We start from the raw sequence: 19,022 nt of genomic DNA, 5'->3' as shown, positions 1-19,022 counted from the left end.
TATCGAAAGAAATTTTGTAACATTTGAATGCTCACGGGACGTTTCTGCTTAGCCCAGTAGGACAGACATCCAGTCGAACCGCTTAAGGCGAAAAAATGTTCGATCTATGATTGCTTATCGTTAATCACTGGAAAAGGCGACAGGAAGGGCGGAGAATTTTGCGAAGGCGCGCTTTCAAAATGGTAACCATGACGACGCAACGGCTCTATTGATTCCCCGCCCCGCGCTCCCGCCAAAGCTCCCAAAGCCACGGCATGGGTCCTTATCCACTCCGCACTCCGCTATCAGTTGTTATCACCAATTTCTTCGGCGGCCAATTCCCAGTTTTCTCATCACTCGAAAAAGTTTACACGCAATTAGCGCTTTTGAATCCTGTCAATGTTGCTTTCGCGCCACATGATCATATGAGACTTTCCACGAGCTTGACTATTTTACGAATGGTAAGTGTGACTTTAGAGTTACCTTTTTACGCCTTTTAGGTTAGGAACAGCTCCTGAGTATCGCTCTTGAATAGTCGTTTTCTTACGTCGATTATGACCATTGGGTCATAGTAAATTGATCACAGTTTTTACTGAATAAACTGAATGATATAAAATGTTAGTGTTAAGCCATTTAAAAAAGGTAACCATCACTCTACCCTTTTTTAAAATAGAGTGAAAATCGTGGATGGTATTAGGCGTGACTGGCTGGACCAAGGCTCATCTTCTACATGTAAAGCGTTTTTTGTTTAACACTCAATAAATTCGGAGGAGGGGGGGGGGGGCTGGAGTCATTGTAGGAATAATGTGCCCCTTATGACGAAAAGCTCCCGAAGTCGATCCCATCGTAATTTTTCCCATTTCGTCTGGGGATCGCAGACCTGTATAACGAAAAGGAAAGGGGTTAAAAATTCCGAACTTAGAGCTTGATGTAATTGACTGCTCCTAAGTAAGGACATGAGGATTCTCTCGCCGTGTCTTGGGGTTTCAAATGGACCCCTCGACAAGGTACGAATTGAAGCATTCTGATTCATGTTACTCAACCAGAATTTCACGTAGAGCACGATTCTAACATCTAAAATTGCTGAAATTAACTCCTAATTAAGATATAAACGTTTTTATTCTACATTGTTGGTCACGGGAGATTTGAGTTTCCCTGTCGTAAGAAACGCAACACTCTATGCGAGTCAAATCACGCCTTACAACGGTTTCGGCGGGCTTCCTCAATCGAGCATTGTTCCTTTCCAACCGTTTATTGTTCAAAGGGTGAACAATTTGCTACAGCTGAGCGAAGCGTCAAGACTGAGGTTGCTATATTTTCACACCGTGGCGACTGCCACGATAACTTTCAGTGTGCGATTTGACTCATGTAGACCATTGAGTTTTCATGAGCGGGAGGTTTGAATTCACTCGTCAAAAATCATTCAATATCTTGGTAAGGAGTTAATGTCAATAATTTTCGTCGTGCGAATCGTGTTTTACGTAAAATTTTGGTCTGGAAACATGTATATCAGAACGCTTAACTTCGTACCTTCGTCTAGTGGTCCATTGCGTTGAACCATTCATTCAATGATTTTTCATGCTTCAGATTACATACGTGGGTGGAGAGGAGAGGCGCTCTAGACGCTTCTATCTATTACTGCCGTGCTAAGGAAGAACACCGTATGAACATTCGAGAGTTACCAAATTTACTTCGATAAAATGTTTATTTTCCTTGAAACTTTCAGTCGCTTCAGGTGAAATTGCGAACAAAATTATCTGAAAAATTGGATGGAAAATATCCATTCTTTTACTAGAAAATTCGTGCTTTATTAAAGGAAATTTGGCAACGCCTGAAGGTTCATACGGCGTTTTTCCTTAGCACGGCAGTATACGGTTGGTGCCTCTGATGGACGGAAAGATATCAGTAAGGCATCTCAAAAAAAATCATTTCAACCTAGATTTTTTTGTAATTTGACTCGCGTCACTTTTTCATGTTGATTCCGTCAGACTTGATTTTAGTGTTGACAGGCTTGGAAAAAAGTATCCTAACGCAAGCTCTGGGCCTAATTATGTCATCAAAGGAACTACGCCCAATTAATATAGATGAGCCGCGTTGGGACCAAAACACCTACATCGGGAGGGCCAAGTTCTACTTCGCCACCGTCAACCCTCGCAACATTTTCTACTCCTCCAAATCTCTCGATGAAGCCAAAAACGTCATCGATACCTACAGGTAATGTGCATTTTCATCCCCGTTGTGCGGGTTTTTCAAAGAGCAATGTTTTCCTTAATATTTGAAGTCAAAATTTACATACCAAACTAATCTGTCGTTGCTATTCTACATGTTAGCATGTAGCATGTTCTCTTAGCATTCAACCATCATAAGACAAGATCCTAAGACATAGAGGCCGTCTCTATTTTACGTAACACTAAATTTGCAGCTTTTTTATACCGTTCACCCCCCCCCCCCCCCCCACCCGTAACGCTCTGTACCGCTGTCCTAGACCCCCTTAAAAAATTACTTTGAATTCAGACATGATTGATTATAGGAAAGAAAACAAAGAAAAAACAACCCCTCTACCACGAAAATAGATATTGGCGCTTACGTGATTCAGTAAATAATCGGTTCAATTGTTATTTTTTTGACAGGAAAACCCGAGAGCTTCCGGCCGGAGTGAGCGTTGAGCAACTTTACAGGCTCAAAGACATTTATGATTCGGCATTCCATCCGGAGACAGGTCAGAAAATCACACCGATAGGTCGAATGTCGGCGCAAGTCCCCATGAATATGCTCATCACCGGATGCATGATGACATTTTACCGGTAAGCACTGCTCCTTTCATTCCTCTCGAGTACTCTACTTAGGCGTCAAATGGGGAGAGCGCGCGCTGCCCCCCGCCGAAAAGTTGTAATCTAAATGTCAGTTGTATCGCGTTTAGCGGAATAATAGTCGTCCTAAATTGTTTTGCCATTCTTATGATGTCATGATGCAATTTCCACGATAATTTTTTTTCATTTTCAGGACTAACCCTGCTGTTGTATTCTGGCAGTGGGTGAACCAGTCTTTCAACGCTGTCGTGAACTATTCCAATAGAAGTGGCGCTGCTAACGTTACCCAAACGTAAGTACCAAATCATTTGTAATATTTACGCCCGCGAAATAAAAATTAATACCTCTTTTGACCGAGTCTTCTCTCTTTCAGATTGAAGCCAAAGTAGAGGGGGGGGGGGGCGAAACCTGTGTCCGATAACGGCACTTCGTGATTTTCAAATTTAGGCAAGACTGCTACCAAAAAATTACCGATATTTTCAGGCAAGATGAAAAAACCCAGTCGCTGTTTTTTTTTTTTTTTTTTCAATACTTAATTCTTTTTCAATTTTTTGCGTCGGAATACCGACTCCTCCGCAAGTATCGTAGTCTTTTTCCGGTTCAGTTCAAATTGCGGGAACAGTGTAGGCAGTAATTTGCGATATTGACATCCACGATGCTTTTGTGAAAAATTTTTGGTGGAAAATTTGCACCATTTGACAAGGCTGCCGAATTGCTACAGGATTCGTCCGAATTGAAAAGATTTCATAGTAAACACGATTGTGAGTGCGACGCAGAATCCCCTAAGAACTAACCGCGGCAGCCTCAAGTTATGCTTATCTTGACCAGAGCGCCTGCAATCGTCAGTGTATGCATCCCGGACATCCCGAGAACACGAATAGTTGCATCCAAAGCGTAGGTATCCAATAATAAGCCGGGGCCTCTTCAATTTTTCCGCTTATGATAACAAAATGTGTCACTTAATACATTTATGCGTCGTCGTCGCACGAATTTTTTCTTTTTTTTTTTTTTTTGGGAACAAAATGAACGTACAAAGTACACTTTTAGACTTTTATTATGTCTTTAAAAAGCTTGATGGAGAGTCGAGCTTGAGATAGAGTCGCACGAAGATGGAGTGTTTTGAGTACCTAATCAAATTATAAAAAGAAATAAGTAACTCAATTGTAAATGTGTAAATTAAACGGAGATCATGCACGCATCAATTACCCACCTGACTTAATCACTTGAATCACATGAATTATACACTTTACCTTTTTCTGGTAAAAATCGTAGTTTATTAAATATTCCTACCTTCCATACGCGGCAGCGTTGCCATATCGTGTAACTTTCCGGACTAAGATCGGTAAAAATGAGCAGAATTACGACCTATCGCGGCCATTGGTCATTGCTGTTTGCAGGGTGAAAAGTTTTCCTGAATTTAAAAAATTCTCCAAGTTCTCAGATATTCCGAACACAAAAATTCGTGGCATTCAATTAAAGGAGGGGGGGGGGGACAATTACTGAAATAAAAAATCGTATGACAAACAATCTTGAGCGCGAAGCGCCAAGTAAGGAAATTTCATTGGTTGTGATTTGCAAGATTGACATCCACAATGCCCCTGTGGAAATGTTTTCGGCAAATGATTTGCAGAAATTTGCACCATTTGGCAACGCTCCCATAGTGCTACGCAATAACTCATCCGACCTTAGAGGATTCAATAGAAAACACGGTTGTAATTGCATTGTCTTTGAAACCAATGGTTAGGTAAACGTTGTGCCTTAAAAAATCAGAGCGCCTGCAATTTTTTGTGTATGCAACACGGACATCCACAGGACACGAATAGTTGCATCTACACCTAGCCTTTGAAAAAACGGAAGCGCCTTCTCTTTTTTCCGCTTGTGGTGACAAAAGGGGTCACTCATTTCATTCGTATGTCGTCTTTGCACGAAAGTAGGGCACTAGGGCACTTTCAGCACTCAAATTCAAACTGGAAAAAAAATAACTAAAGAGGATTATCTGAAAGTTTGAAGTCATTCTATTCGTTCGGTCTCCTTTAAAAGAGTATGATAGGAGTGGAGATGGAGGTATTGAAATACCGCAACTGAAATTAACGTATTTTCCCAGCTTTATACCATCTTTATCAGTGACCACTGACCATCTATAGGAAAAAGGACCTTCTCACAAAAACTTTAAATTAAGTTATTGATAATATGATGGCATAGAGGAAAGTTCTACGAGTATTTATTAAGATGAAAAACAGCTCCATTGAAAATTCTTCTCGCGTCGACGAAGGTCCCTTTCTCCACGAACGGTCACATTTAGACGTTCCTTTGACGTTGAGGGCGTATCGAATGTCCACGAGATACCTGTTTTACAAATTAATCCATCCTTTCCGGGGCTCATGTGGAAATCGAGATGAGCCTGTGTCACACTATCAAAACTAAGCATCAAATTATCAAGGTCAGGCGTTGTTACTGGCTTAGTCGATGACTTGAACCAATCACAGCACTTGACCTCGACATTATGATGGAGTATTGATAGTGTGACACAGGCTATAAGCCCCTACGTCAGAGGAACGACGGTTTACATGAATTGGAATTTTTTCAAAACGTACTGCATGTGTTCCAGACAACTTGGGGTGGCTTATGCGTGCGCAACAACTGGTGCTGTCGTCACAGCTCTAGGCACAAAGTCGCTGATACAGGTAATCTTTTAAATCCTACTCGCTTTGATCAATCCTCCGTGACTTTCCTTTCCTATCCCCTCCTACCTCCTCTAAAAGCAAGTTTCCAAATTGAAAAGAAGTCAAAAGTACATTTTGAACCCTTGAAACACTTTAAAAAGCGTAGCATTTTGAATCTGCTTTTCCCACAACCGCCAGCGTGAAAGGTTCTGCTAAAATTAGGGTCCTTTCCTGTTACAAATAATTTCCTCGACTTGTGGCTGAACTGGAAGCTGATGATAATGCCAGTCTTTGGAAAAATGTATAGCTTCACAGCTGGTTTTGGTGTTACTATACTGCTATTTTCACAACATTGGTTAGTACGAAAAAAACGTCTCTTTGTGCCATGATCGTTAATCTCGCATTGTCATATCGCTTTAGTCAGGGTTTGACTCGAGCACGAAAACTTCAATAGAGGTCGTTCTCATCATGAGGTTTCATTCTAACCACATCCTAATAAAAACTCGGAATTCCCGAAAAAAGGCACAAATGTTTGGCTTGCTTTTCATGGCCCTTCTGCTTATCTCGGAAAAAAAGTTCTCGCAACAACGCCTTGACATACTCCACAGAAAGGGTCAAATTATTGCGGGGAAAAGGGCAACGCGCGCAAACGAGTTATATCTTAGAGACCAACAAATTGGGTAAACATAAACTTATCAGAACATTCAAAATAATAATACTAAGAACTTTAAGAGAAAAAGAGGAAGAAAGAAAAAGAAAAAAAGATGAACTTTAATTCAAAAGTACGAGTTGCAGAGCTCACGGAGAGAAGGAAATCGGCATCTAACTGAGCTGTGTTGCGTCCTATGAAATTGAAGGCGCAGACACTCTTCATTGAATGCACAGTCCTCTTGTTTCTTTCCTTTTGTTTTTACAAGTGTCCTTTTAGTCCTCCTCATATTTTCTATTTTATTCCTCAATTTCAGATTGAATATTTTCCCTTGGTGTCTCAAGACGTTATGATTTTCATTTTTGTATCTTTTCAGGGTAGATCTTTACTTGCAAGATTTGTGCCTTTCTTCGGCGTCGTGGCGGCCAACTGTGTCAACATTCCCGATCATGAGATATCAGTACGTGTTAATTTCGATACATCCTTAATATCCACAATATCCTTTCAAAGGCTTGAGCGTACAATTTCGTACCGGCTTTGCAACGCCAGACATTTTTTTTAGCCGATTCTAACTATTCAAGTCCATTTTATCTTTCTTTACGGTTCATAAAAATTCTTCATAAAGTTCAGTTAGAAGTGTCAGTTCAAAAAAAAGGTAATAATGGAGAAAATGCCGTAATAACTTATCACGCCCGTTTTTTCATCCACGACTTCATCCGTATATCTTTTTTTTTTAATCTGCTGTCAAAGCCATTGAGAAATACCTCAACTATTCTTACGTTAAGTCCACTTATCATTAGGGTGAATTATTTTTTTACACCCGCGCACCATCCGTCAACTCACAATCAGTAGTTAATGACTCGTTTATTGTATGTATTGTAGCGAATTGCGAGACGGGATCTCCGTGTATACAGAGAACAATACTCTTTTGGGGAAGTCTAAAATTGCGGCCAGGAACGCTATTGCTGCTGTTGTCTTCAGCCGTATCGTCATGGCTTTTCCTAGCATGAGTAAGTCCTGTACCTTTCTCACTCTCTTCATCTTTCTCTTTTTGTTGCGTTTCGCTCTGTGAATTAAAGCGACTTTGAACCTATCGGATCACGAGCTTTACCGGACACCTTGAGAAAGTTTCAAATTCCGAAAGTTTCTGTCGGCGAAGTGGGGCGTTCAAAACGTCCGTTGAAATACTTTTTCATCGGTGACAAGTTTTTCTTAAGCAGAGCCAAATGATTAAGACTGGCTTCAGTAGCCCCTCCCTTAGCTCTCACGTGATAACTTTAGGGTTTCAAGGAGCAAGAACTTTTTAAAAATTAATTGAAAATGTCGATTGGACTCGAAATGATTTACTTCTATGACTCGCAATCGAAACAATAACAGTACCTATATCGACGGCGTGAGTCCGCAATCACATATCGACGGTGAAACTACCAAACCACGTATCTCGGTTTGCGACGTCGCAGACTTCCTGTTATACTTTATTTTTTTAATAGGAAACTACTCAACGTCAATTCGTGAAAACTTCCTCTTGGTGCGGAGAAAAATCTGTGAAAATTATAAGGAATGATATTAATTTGATCTCCTTCAAAAAAATAAAATGTGAGTGGAGACTTTTAAACACCGCAAACGAGATACGTGGTCTGGTAGTTTCACCGTCGATATCTCGTTTGCGGTGTCTGAAAATCTCCGCCCTATGTTATTTTTTTGAAGGAGAACAAATTGATATCAGTCCTGAAAGTTTTTGCAGAATTTTCTTCGCACAGAGAAGGAAAATCACGGCAGTTTTATAGAATCGCCGTTGAGTAGTTTTCCGTTTAAAAAATGAAGTATGACAAGGTCTGCGACGTCGCAAGCCGAGTTATGTGATCGCTGACTTACACCGTCGGTATGTATGAATCCGTGAATTAAAAAGGAAAGATCGCTTTTCATTCCTGAGGGATGAAAATGCGTCAAATCCCATATACCTATGTCATGTTGGCGTTAAGGAAGATTCTCGGCGCACACCGGGCTCGGAACTCGTCGACCAGAGCATAGCTGCAGCTCTCTTCATCTTATTACGACTCTATGTGCTCTATGGGGCAATGCTATAAGTTCTTCTACTGTTCATCTCGGGGCTGTGGAGGGGAGAGGGGGCAGCTCTGTGGTCCGTTTGTTGATTCCTGATGTTGATGAACTGCTCCTGTTGGGATCTGTGATAGGTCTGACGCCGGTGGTGATGCATCGCCTGGAGCGGAGACCGTTCCTGAGGAAAAATCCCGTTCTCCTGGGCCCTGTCAGCATCCTCCTCACGGGCTTCGTCCTTCTCTTCGCAACCCCACTCGCCTGCGCAATCTTCTCACAAAAAGTCTGGGTCCCCATCCAACAACTCGAGCCGCACCTCAAAGTATGATTTTTTCCTATCAGAGCGCATCTTTACTACACCTACGCTACCGTGCTAAGGAAGAACGCCGTATGAACCTTCAGGCCTTGCCAAATTTCCTTTGATAAAACGCAAATTTCCTGGTAAACTTCTGAATATTTTCCATTCAATTTTTCAGTTAATTTTTTTCGCAATTTCACCTGAAGTTTCTGAACACTTCAGGGGAAAATATACATATCTTTACTCAAAAATAAACATTTTATCGAAGGAAATATGGCAACTCTCGAATGTTCATGCGGCGTTCTTCCTTAGCACGGCGGTACGGGCCGAGTAATGAAATGGGTCACTAAACCTTTCATTTTTCATTTAATATTCTGAAAGTAATCGGCGAGCGGAGATTAAATGGTAATCTATTGCGTATCTTTTTTTTTTTTTTTTTTTTTTTTTTTTTTTTTAAGAAGTTTATTGATAAACATTACATGTCACTACTAAAAATACAAAGAAGCGGTATTCATTGACTTGAATTAACTTATATCTAGATTATTTAACTAAAGTATAACGGATGATAAGGAACACTTATCATGATGTGGTCTGAGGCATGTAATGCCCCAGCCATTGATATAAATACAGATTATTGCGTATCTTGGAGGCAAAATTCTGTCAAAGCCCGCGTTTAGAAAGTCCAAAGACTCGAACGAATTTCAAACACATGTACCTGTTTTCCTTTTCTTGTTCCTGGTCTCTTTTTGTACGTAGGCGTCCAGACGATGCGCATTTCAAGCTTTGCCAAGTTCATCTTCAGGTCCTTAAAAACTTTTTGACGGACTACACCGCACGTCACATCGTGATTCGAAAAATTTTATGAAACGAACGAAACCGAAGAACTATTCAGATTCATTATATTTACGCGCGTTCCCGCTTCAAAAGCGGGCTTTTCCAGGATTTTAGGTCCAAAATACTACGCAATAGGTCACCACGTTATCACCTCACTGAGTACTTTCAGAATATTACATAAAAAAATAACATTACCTATTTAAATTTGAAACACGCCGGAATGTCGACAAAATGATGGAAGCGATGCACTAACGGCAGTCAAATCGCTATCTCCTCTCATTTTCCACTGACATTTGTCGAAATAAATTGTACTTCAAGTATTGCTTGTTAATAGGTAACAGACAACACGAATGAGATACGATTCTTCGATTTTGATGCATTCATGTTTTTGGTGAAGTAATCGAAAATCGTAGGTACAGAGGCCAGGATTCTAGAAAACATATAACTTAAAAAATTATATCTCGCCAAATTATTCTTCCTCTTTGTTTGTTTGTTTTTTTCTCTTCTTTTTTAAAAAAATCAAAAGTACCCGTGTACGTTCGCGATCACTATTGCCTGTCAATACCTATTAGTATCGGATCAAACCATAATGTCTGTTTCAGGAAGGAACCGATCCCAACGTTGGCAGAGTTTACTACAATAAAGGTCTCTAATTTATCATCTCATCATCTCGGATCATCGCTTCGGAGACCTTTCTTCCAATTTTTGCCGCATCCCTCGAAATCTCAAGAAGAGTGAGTACATTTATCTTTATCATCTCTTGATGAGTTGTCTTAATCCTTTCATTTTACCTATCATCGGCTCCTGGTGAGCAGCATTTACGCGCAGGATATGTTTCTAGTAGATGGGATTGCGCGTTGAAGCCCCACATAGTTGTTTGATTGATAGGATAATTTATTTTTTGATCAGAGCTTGACCGTTGTAATTAAATTGAGTCGTGGAAAAGAACAAATTCGTCCGAAATATATTAATTTATACGCCTTCAGATATTATAATAATTATAAAAACGCCCAGTTTTACATCCGTAGATAGCACTCAGTTTACTGTAAATTCCAGCTTTCCACTTTCACCTAGCGATGGAATTCTCCCGGATTCATAAGCTATGGAGTTCCGCAGTCAAAAAATTTGTATCGAAATTAGTTCCAATCACTAAGTCTTATTTGAACGAATTCAAACGCAAAATAAGTTTATTTGCATTTAGCACGAGCACGGTTCCGTCTAGACATATCCAATTTAAATTTTGATTTGACTTTCGCAACTCCAGCATGGAACAGCTACACGAGAATATTTTGAGTATATTCACTTATGCATGTTGAAATGCAAGTTCGTGCGCTTTCGCCTCTTTTCGTTTCGTCGACGATCTCAGACTTCGAAAGTGGAGAGACTTTCGCAAATGTTATTCTATCGGAATCGTCGATAGCACAGATGAACGGACATTTGTTCACTTGCATTTTTCGCTAGTCTCTAGTTCTGAATCTTGTATTTTCGATCATTAATCCAAGTTTTTCCTCTGTTTGTGCTGCTCTCGGAAAGGTTTGTTGTGTGAAGGTAATTGGTGAGAAATTTTCCGCGATCAACTACCTCGTCAGTTGAACCTCGAAGTAATCCTACAATCGAAGCTTAACGAAACTCATAATAAAGTAAAAGGGGAATTGACATGTTAGCTTTCAAATACAAGTGAAAAATGGACATGAACAGTAGCAATATAGCGTAAATATATCCCGTTAACTAAATTTTGCAATTCGCTCATCGGCAATGAGAAGTTGCTCTTATTTCATGAGCAATTTAGTTGTTCAATGCATGAAGTTTATAAAGCGACAAAATGAGTTTAACCTTTTAGGATTCCCTGTAGGGTTAATCTTGTTAGCGTGATGGCGCACAACGCTTCTTTTTTATGTAAGCAATATTTTTGGCCTGAGAATGTTGTCTCTGTTTCTGAGCGTGTAAAAAGGAGACACCCATTTTCCTTGATAATTCTTATCACTCTTTTCTGAACTCGCTTGAAACGAAGGTATGAATTATATATCTTAGACCCTAAGAAAATGGCATCGTAACGGATGTGTTAACAAAAAGGGTACAAGTTGAATGGAACATTTAATACCGCAATTTTTGGGTGTCGTCAGTTTTCCCTCCTGTTCATCGCTGACGCTAAACTGACTCGTAGATTATGAAGATTTTTTTCATATTTTTAAGCTTTTTTGTAATATTTCAAAAATACGCACAATCTTGCACTATGTTAGACGTCCATCATTCCAAGTCCACGGTTTTTCACACGGTCATAAAATCTCTCAAAAATGTTGATCGGTCGGATGTATGACTCATAAAATTTTGTTTATAGTCAATTAACGATCATTAATGGGTTATAAACTGGTGGATCTAATACATGTAGACCTAAGAAGTTGCGAACTCATATCTCCACTTGTCTTCCTCAAGAAAAATTATTTTAATAAGCCTGAATCCAAATTGAAAAGTCAATTTGACTCTATTGGTCAGCCGATTCATTTAACCACTGTTGATTTTGTTATATGTGTTTTTATTTCTTTCTAAGTTAATGTAATATTTTGCCCTTACGAGTAGGTAGTTAAATTGCTGGAGTTAGTGCTGAATACGAGTATTTCTAAGTTCAAAGCCTCTTGTTTAGGCGCAAGCTGATATGGAGCATAAGATACTACTCCAGGGGCGGACTGGCAGTCGAAAAGTTAAGAGGCGACCTAGATTTGGGGGCCCTTCCTGTCGTTCGGGGGCCCCTCCCCATGGAAAATTTTAAAAATTTCACACTTTTTTAAACGCAATTTTAAGCATTTTTGGAGTCAAATTCAAGAGTGTTTGAACATCAAAATAACCCATTCTCAGGATTCTTCGGAGGCCGGGCCCCTTCATCATTTCTGGGGCCCCAGTGACCCCCTAGATTTCCCTGTATATTCTGTATTATAAACTTTAGACGACCTTTTATGTCTCTTAGAGACAAATTTTCAAGGATTTTGAGGCATGGTAGTGACCGTGAAGGATTGGAAAATTACAACATTACCGGGAACAAAAAAACGACGAATCGAAAAAATCGCCGCGGGGGCCCCTCCAGGGCTTCTGCGGCAAATTTTTAGGGGGCGATCGCCTCCCCGCCCCTATGGCCAGTCCGGCCCTGCTACTCCCTAGAGCTGTCCTCCGTTATTTTTCACGATATCTTCTTTAAAAAGTTGAAAAATAGTTGGAGTTTTTTATCTCGTACTAAACGATAGTTAGTGAGCTCACTAATTCTCCTAAAATAATTGCTGCGAGCTATTGCAATCAACCAATTCCAAATTCTGGCACTCTTCCTGGTCCATACGCACCATGCAACTATTTTTACGCGTAAGAGCTGTTTTGCCTACCCGCAAAGATGAAGGCGAAATACGTTTCATGTTTTAGTTTCAAGAGGTACATGTACGTTGTTAAAGATTCTTGCAACTATGAGCAAACTTCTTTAAAAATCCGTCTGCGACTAACTTAGTTACGTGTCTTTTGCTGCTCAACTTTTACTTGTCCTTTAGCTTTTTAAATAGGGAAGAAATCAGTGTGCTTGGGATCAAAAATACACCAATCTATTCTCCGTTTTCAAGTAACTGAAAAGAATCGTTCGTGCGCACCTCAAATTTTGAGTCTAAATTCATTTCTACTCAAGTTTTTTTTTTTTTGAAACTTTAGTCGAGAAATATCTATCCATCAAAGTCAAAATACAACTGTCATAGTTCTACTAAAATTTGATGAAGCAGGCCCGGCAGGTAAAGCATACATTATGAAAAGAGCATATCGAAGACCAAAGTCCAAAACCACATATCTCCATTCGCGACATTGCAGAGTTCCTGTCATACGTTATTTTACCATGGAAAAAAACCAGTCAACGTAATTTCTCGAAAACTGCTCGTTCGATTCGTCCTCTCTGCCAACAAAATAATCTGCGTAGATCAAACCATGAAATCGACTTGTCTCTCTTCTAAAAAATACAGTGCAAGCGGAGATTTTGAAACATCACAATGTACATACGTGGTTTCGCTTTTTGGTCATTGATATGCTCTTTTAATAATGTATGCTACCTCTGAGCTAATTCTAGAAATGGTCAATGTATTTGACGTATTTCACATAAAATTGCGACTGGGAAACGTGTCTTTTGGAGGTATAACACTTGGCGTGTTCAGCGGTCCATTCCTATATTTGATCGAATAGTCCCGAAAAAATGGCAATTTTCTCAGCTCTATTATTTTAGTGGAGCGCACAGCCACACGCGCATGCTCAATCCGATCGCGTCCGCGCGTGTCCAAGTTGCTCCGGCGCACAGTGGATCAAGTCAATTCGAGAGGTCGGACATGAAATTTTTGACTAAAACTGTAAATTGTCATGTTTATTTCGTTAAACTTCACATTTCAAGGGGTGCTCTTCGAAGAAAATTTCACGAGGAAACCAATGGAACCACTTTCAGAACCTCAAAGTTTTGTATAAATGGAGTTATAAGTGTTTAAAGTTATCAAATGTTGTCCGACTTCTCCTATTGACTTGATCCAGTGTGCGGCGCCTGGCGCATAATTCACGCGATCATGTTCCAAAATGAGCGGATGATTGCCGGCCCGTCTTTCCCACGTCCCCCCGTTCGCGGTCCATTTGGACGTATTTCTGCCAAACGGAACTATGTGCATTATGACGTGAGCCCTGTCACGCGTATATTCTTATGGGTCGCAGGGCTCATGCCTCAATGCACATAGTCCCGTTTGGCAGAAATACGTCCATTTAGGCCTAATGAAGGCGCCGAAAACAAAGAAAACCAGGCCGAATGAGATGGCGGTCCCGACCGTGGGTCATCAATCATCTCTAACCGTTGCGTTAGATTTTCTTCGCTTTGTTTATCTTGATTGAACTGGACGTCGTCATTAACAATCCGCGCTCCCATTCAGTTTCCTTTCCGATTTTATAATAATCGACTCTGGAGTCTAGACAAGCCACCTGTGACGTCAGGAAAACCTGGAAAACTCCGGGAAACGCCCCGCGGAAAACCTCGAAAAGAGAAAAAGGCTAAACTCAACTAAAGGCTGGGGCACTGAAAAAAAAGCTATATAGCCATACCGTCCGTTCCGGGTTCAGTGGCCGGAAATTACGGGTGCTGGAGCCGTAACTTAGATTGCTCCGGGTGCTATGCACAAAACGTTCGGCCACCGAGCCCGGAACGCGGACGGTATGTCTATATAAGTCGTAAGTACGACTTTTACGGACCGAGTTTTTTTTTCAGTGGTGTAACAGCATTTACGGGAATTGTGAACTTCTATACATCTTTAAAAACCATCTAATGCGACCCAAAAAAGATTAAAGGAATTTTATTTATTTATTCACTTTTTTTTTTCGAGCACTGTGACGTACATTTTACTATAGCTCCATTACCCAACCAGAGAAAATATACTGTACTGCCTTCGGCGCGGCGATTTTGCTTTTTTGTTTCTTGTGCAGAGTAAAAAATTGGAGCCTGAAAAAGTGCCCTGTATTTGCCCTCATTAAGATCAGGTTCAACCTACTTTAATCTGGGGTCAGTTTTAGGAAAGGATGGTTTTATCTCCACTAGACATTGAGGCTGTTTCGTTCTTTATTGATATAATTCGAGAGATGACTCAATCGGCCACCGCATATCAATAATTTCAGCGTATTTTTTTTTTAAATGTAAATCGACAATAATTAGTTTTGTTTTCAAATTTTACTATGTTTTTAAATAGCCGTGTGTCTGTGTTACTTTCTCAGTTTTGTAAGCCTAATGGCTGGAAACTATTCTACCCTATTTTATTTCTCCGTCAGCGTTAATTTTTATGTCAGGGACGATCCTATATATTATGCCAAGTCTACGGAAAAAATGAGGCTTATATTATGTAGTAAGTTAGTATTCAGTAAATGGCGTTTCAAATGGGTCATTCAATTGCATTTATTTGATAAGAGACCAAGAATAACTAATTGTTAATTCCTGACGAAATATTACATATTGTTCCTTACGTGAACTCGACAATAAACAGATCCCAGATAGCACAAAAATATTTTTAAAATATTTTTAAAATATTGTCAAAATATTTTGACAATATTTTTAAAATGTTTTAAAAATATTTTTAAAATATTTTAAAAACATTTTAATGTTCCCTCCGTGTAAATATTTTGAAAATATTTACCGAAAATATTTTGAAAATATTTACATGGAGATATTTTCAAAATGTTTTCAATGGAATGTTTTCAAAATGTTTTCAATGGAATGTTTTCAAAATGTTTTCAGTACATTACATGAGGTTATCATATTCCATATCCGTGTGCGCGCACTCTAGGAGACGTCTTTGGTACTAATTTTCTTTCTAATGTACACATGCGTCCAGGTTGTGGATCGTAGAGTTGTTACTGACCTTAAAATCCGCGCCGTCCTAGTCGGGATTAGAACCCACGCCTCGGGGTGGAGTTGATATCCGAAGTCCAGTACTTTACCACCAGACCAGCCAGGCTTGATGTAGATGGGCCCGTAAATTCAATCTCTTAACTATCGCAGGCCTCTGAGTCCGTAATATGTTTGTTTATTGACGGATTCTTATAATATTTTACCAGAATTTATTATTTATTATTTATTTATTATTTTTTATTTCATCCTGTAATTTGTGTTTCAAATTCTTTATTAATTGTACTCAACATATTCCTATTCATGTATTACAAATTTTCGTTTTTTTTAACTCTCTCTCATTTTTTTCTTTACCAAATTACTGTTTTTTATAATTGCGTCTTTTTCCAGTTTTAATTACTTGAGCTTTTTCCTAGTTTGAATTTATGTCGATGTATTTATGTTATGTTATTTATTTTTTTCCCTTCTGGACAGCATTTCATAAAAATGGAAATAACGTAGTCTTAAAATTTTCCGCAATGGTCCTGGTATGCTCGATCATCGTACTTAAACACGTTTGAAGGATCAAACACTCTCAACGAGGTCTGAAACAAAGGGGCGAGAAGCCAGCCACTCTCCCTCGAACCGCCGCCCCGCCCAACACGGAAATATTTTAAAAATATTGCTGAAATATTTATAAAATATTTTTAACATAATATTAAACAAATATTTTTAAACTAATATTTCTAAAATAATTTTAAAATATTTTGTAAATATATTTTACAAATTGTTTTTAAAGTAATTACATAAATATATTTTGTAAATATATTTAAAACATTTTTATAAATATATTGTTACAATATTGTCATGAAATATTTAAGCAATATTGTCAACATATTTCTGCAGTGTATTTAAGGAAATATTTACATGACAATATTGTTTCAATATTGACAATATTGCTGCAATATTGCTGCAATATTTCGTGTTGGGCGGGCAGTGAGCTCACTAGGTCTGGCCCGAAATCTGTGAGTACGAGTCCCCACTGGGGATCAATATTTTTATGGAGTATTGCCACGTCAGAATAATTGCATTTGAAAGCACACCCCCAAATTTTAATCCCGGATGAAATATCAATCTGCAGTGAATGTTATACACGAATATTTATTTACAACTTAAATGGGGGTACCGTTTTTCTTTTCTTTTTCTTTTTTAATGTTTAAAAAATCAGCGTGAAATTTTTACAATTGAAAAATATTTTAAAAGCATTTGGCAGGCAACAAATATTTTTAAAATATTTCAAAAATATAAGCAGTAAACATTTTTAAAATAAAAGCTTACAAATATTTTAAAAATAATTTCAAAATATTTTCTGGGAATAATTTTACAATAATAATTTTAAAATATTTTAAAAATAGTTTTTAAGTAATATTTTGAAATTATTTACAGGCAATATTTTTGGATTATTTTAAAAATATTTTTTGTAAAAATTTTCAAAATGTTCCCCAAAAATGTTTTAAAAACATTTTAAAAATATTTTGAAAATATTTTCATGACAACATTGTTATGAAAATATTTTGATAAAGGTGACAATATTTTCAAAATATTTTCAAAATATTTTGTGCGATAATCCTTTAATACCTAAAGTAGATATGTTAGATTTACCTTGTTAATTTTTGATGTTTGTTAAGCCTTTGGCGCTAAATTGCTGTTTTCCCACTCAATTAGTGTTTACTGATTATGGTTAAATGAATTTAAAATGTTATGAATATATCTCTGGATCTGAGATACCTAGTTGTTTTCGTGTACCCTATATACCTTTCAATTCCATTCAGAGCATCCTAAGAACTCTCAACAACTTTTCCCCCTCTTTTTTTTATGGTGTTTTACTAGAACTTCTAAATCTTCGGTAGTTTGCTTTATGGTAAAATCTCGGCACTGGTACAGGGGTGCAGAATGTTCACGAACCAACAACCGTTCGGTGGTCGATCGCGAACTGCGTTGGCAGAGGGAAAATGATACGTAGACTACGATCTTGAATACTGCCGTGCTAAGAAAAAACGCAGTATGAACCTTCAGGCGTCGCCAAATTTCCTTTGGTAAATCACCAATTTTCTGGAAAATTTGTAAATATTTTTCCTCCAATTTTCGGATAGTTTTGTTCGCAATTTCATCGAAAAATCCTGAAGATTTCAAGGAAAACACCCTGTTTGTCGATCATTTTCCATAGGTTTAAATGGCGGATCAATCGATATATCGCAAGCACGTCACGCTACTGTACGTCCCTTTACCTGCCTCACACCCGCGCCCCCCGCGCCAGCACTTTTTAGGTAGCTTCAGGTCGAGCTCTGACATTCTCCCAGAGCCCATTTTTTTGATTCAATGAAATTGACATAAGTTTTGTAGAAGATTCCATTTGGATTTGAGAAGGCCCAGCTCAATCTGTACTTGCGCAGTACTAGTGACCCCGTTTCTAAACTCTCCTCCGCTCGCGCAAAATACCTCATTTGTGCCTACTTTTGGTTTGGGTTGATTCGCGCAGTAGGGTTGCGCCTGGGAAGACGGCGCAATGCTTGAAGTATCCCTACCGTTTTGCAAGCGCTTCCCGTGATCGGTACTCGCGCAGAGTTTAAAGCTTCGGAAATTTTCCTCCGTAAGACGGGGGTTTTTCCGCAGAGCCGGTTACAATACATTTTGCAATTCTGAACTATAATTTCTGACTTATCTGCAAAAACACTTATGTGCATAGGGAAACTGATGGTACATGCGTTGTTCCTAAACTGAGCCAAAAATAGTAGTTTCTAATCGCAAAATGTAAGCCAATTGTGAAGCAACAAAATTTTCTCGCATATCCACAACAATATATGAGAAAGAGATTGATCTCTTTTCTGCTGACTCAGGAGACTTTAACGCCAGAGTAGAAAAGTTGGATGGGGCGATACACGTGATACAGCTATTTTGACTCTCAAGAAGATAAAATTGCTTTTCCGCGAAATGAAGGAGAACGTGAACTCTTTTCGGCTGACTAAGACTACTCAGGGATTTCAACGCCATAGTAGAAAAGTTGGATGGGGCGAGAAACGTGATCCAACTATTTTGACGCCCAGGCAGATAAAATTGCATATCCACAAAATGAAGGAAAACAAGGTGTTCTGTATCATGCCAACCATTCGTTTAGTCTAACTCGCCTTTCATCTCGTGTAATCGAAAGTTTGCCTCGTATAACCGAACTTGTGAGGAAAACACAGAAAAAGTTACCTCCCTTGGCGGAGAATATATTTCAAACATTGCGGTTGATTTTTAAAATATTTTGAGTTTACACATTTTGAGATTATTCTTTCATTAAGTGTTCCCTATCTTTTACTTTAAATGT

The 19,022-nt window shown here is 38.8% G+C and overlaps 1 protein-coding gene across 1 annotated transcript; it reads left to right on the top strand.

Moving 5' to 3' along the window:
* Positions 1–32: 32 nt before the first annotated feature.
* LOC109038030 (sideroflexin-1) lies at positions 33–17,437 on the top strand. Its single transcript, XM_072298995.1, is given in 11 exon segments — positions 33–440; positions 1,980–2,193; positions 2,610–2,783; positions 2,983–3,081; positions 5,398–5,473; positions 6,478–6,543; positions 6,545–6,561; positions 6,984–7,111; positions 8,297–8,481; positions 9,894–10,025; positions 10,825–17,437. Coding segments are annotated over 9 exon segments (960 nt in total). The 5' UTR covers positions 33–440; positions 1,980–2,029; the 3' UTR covers positions 9,945–10,025; positions 10,825–17,437.
* The last annotated feature ends 1,585 nt before the right edge of the window (positions 17,438–19,022 follow it).

The sequence above is a fragment of the Bemisia tabaci genome, chromosome 3 (assembly GCF_918797505.1).
Source record: "Bemisia tabaci chromosome 3, PGI_BMITA_v3".
Classification (NCBI taxonomy): Eukaryota; Metazoa; Arthropoda; class Insecta; order Hemiptera; family Aleyrodidae; genus Bemisia; species Bemisia tabaci.
Note: the sequence above shows the minus strand (reverse complement) of the source record. Positions and strands in the feature narration are given on the sequence as shown.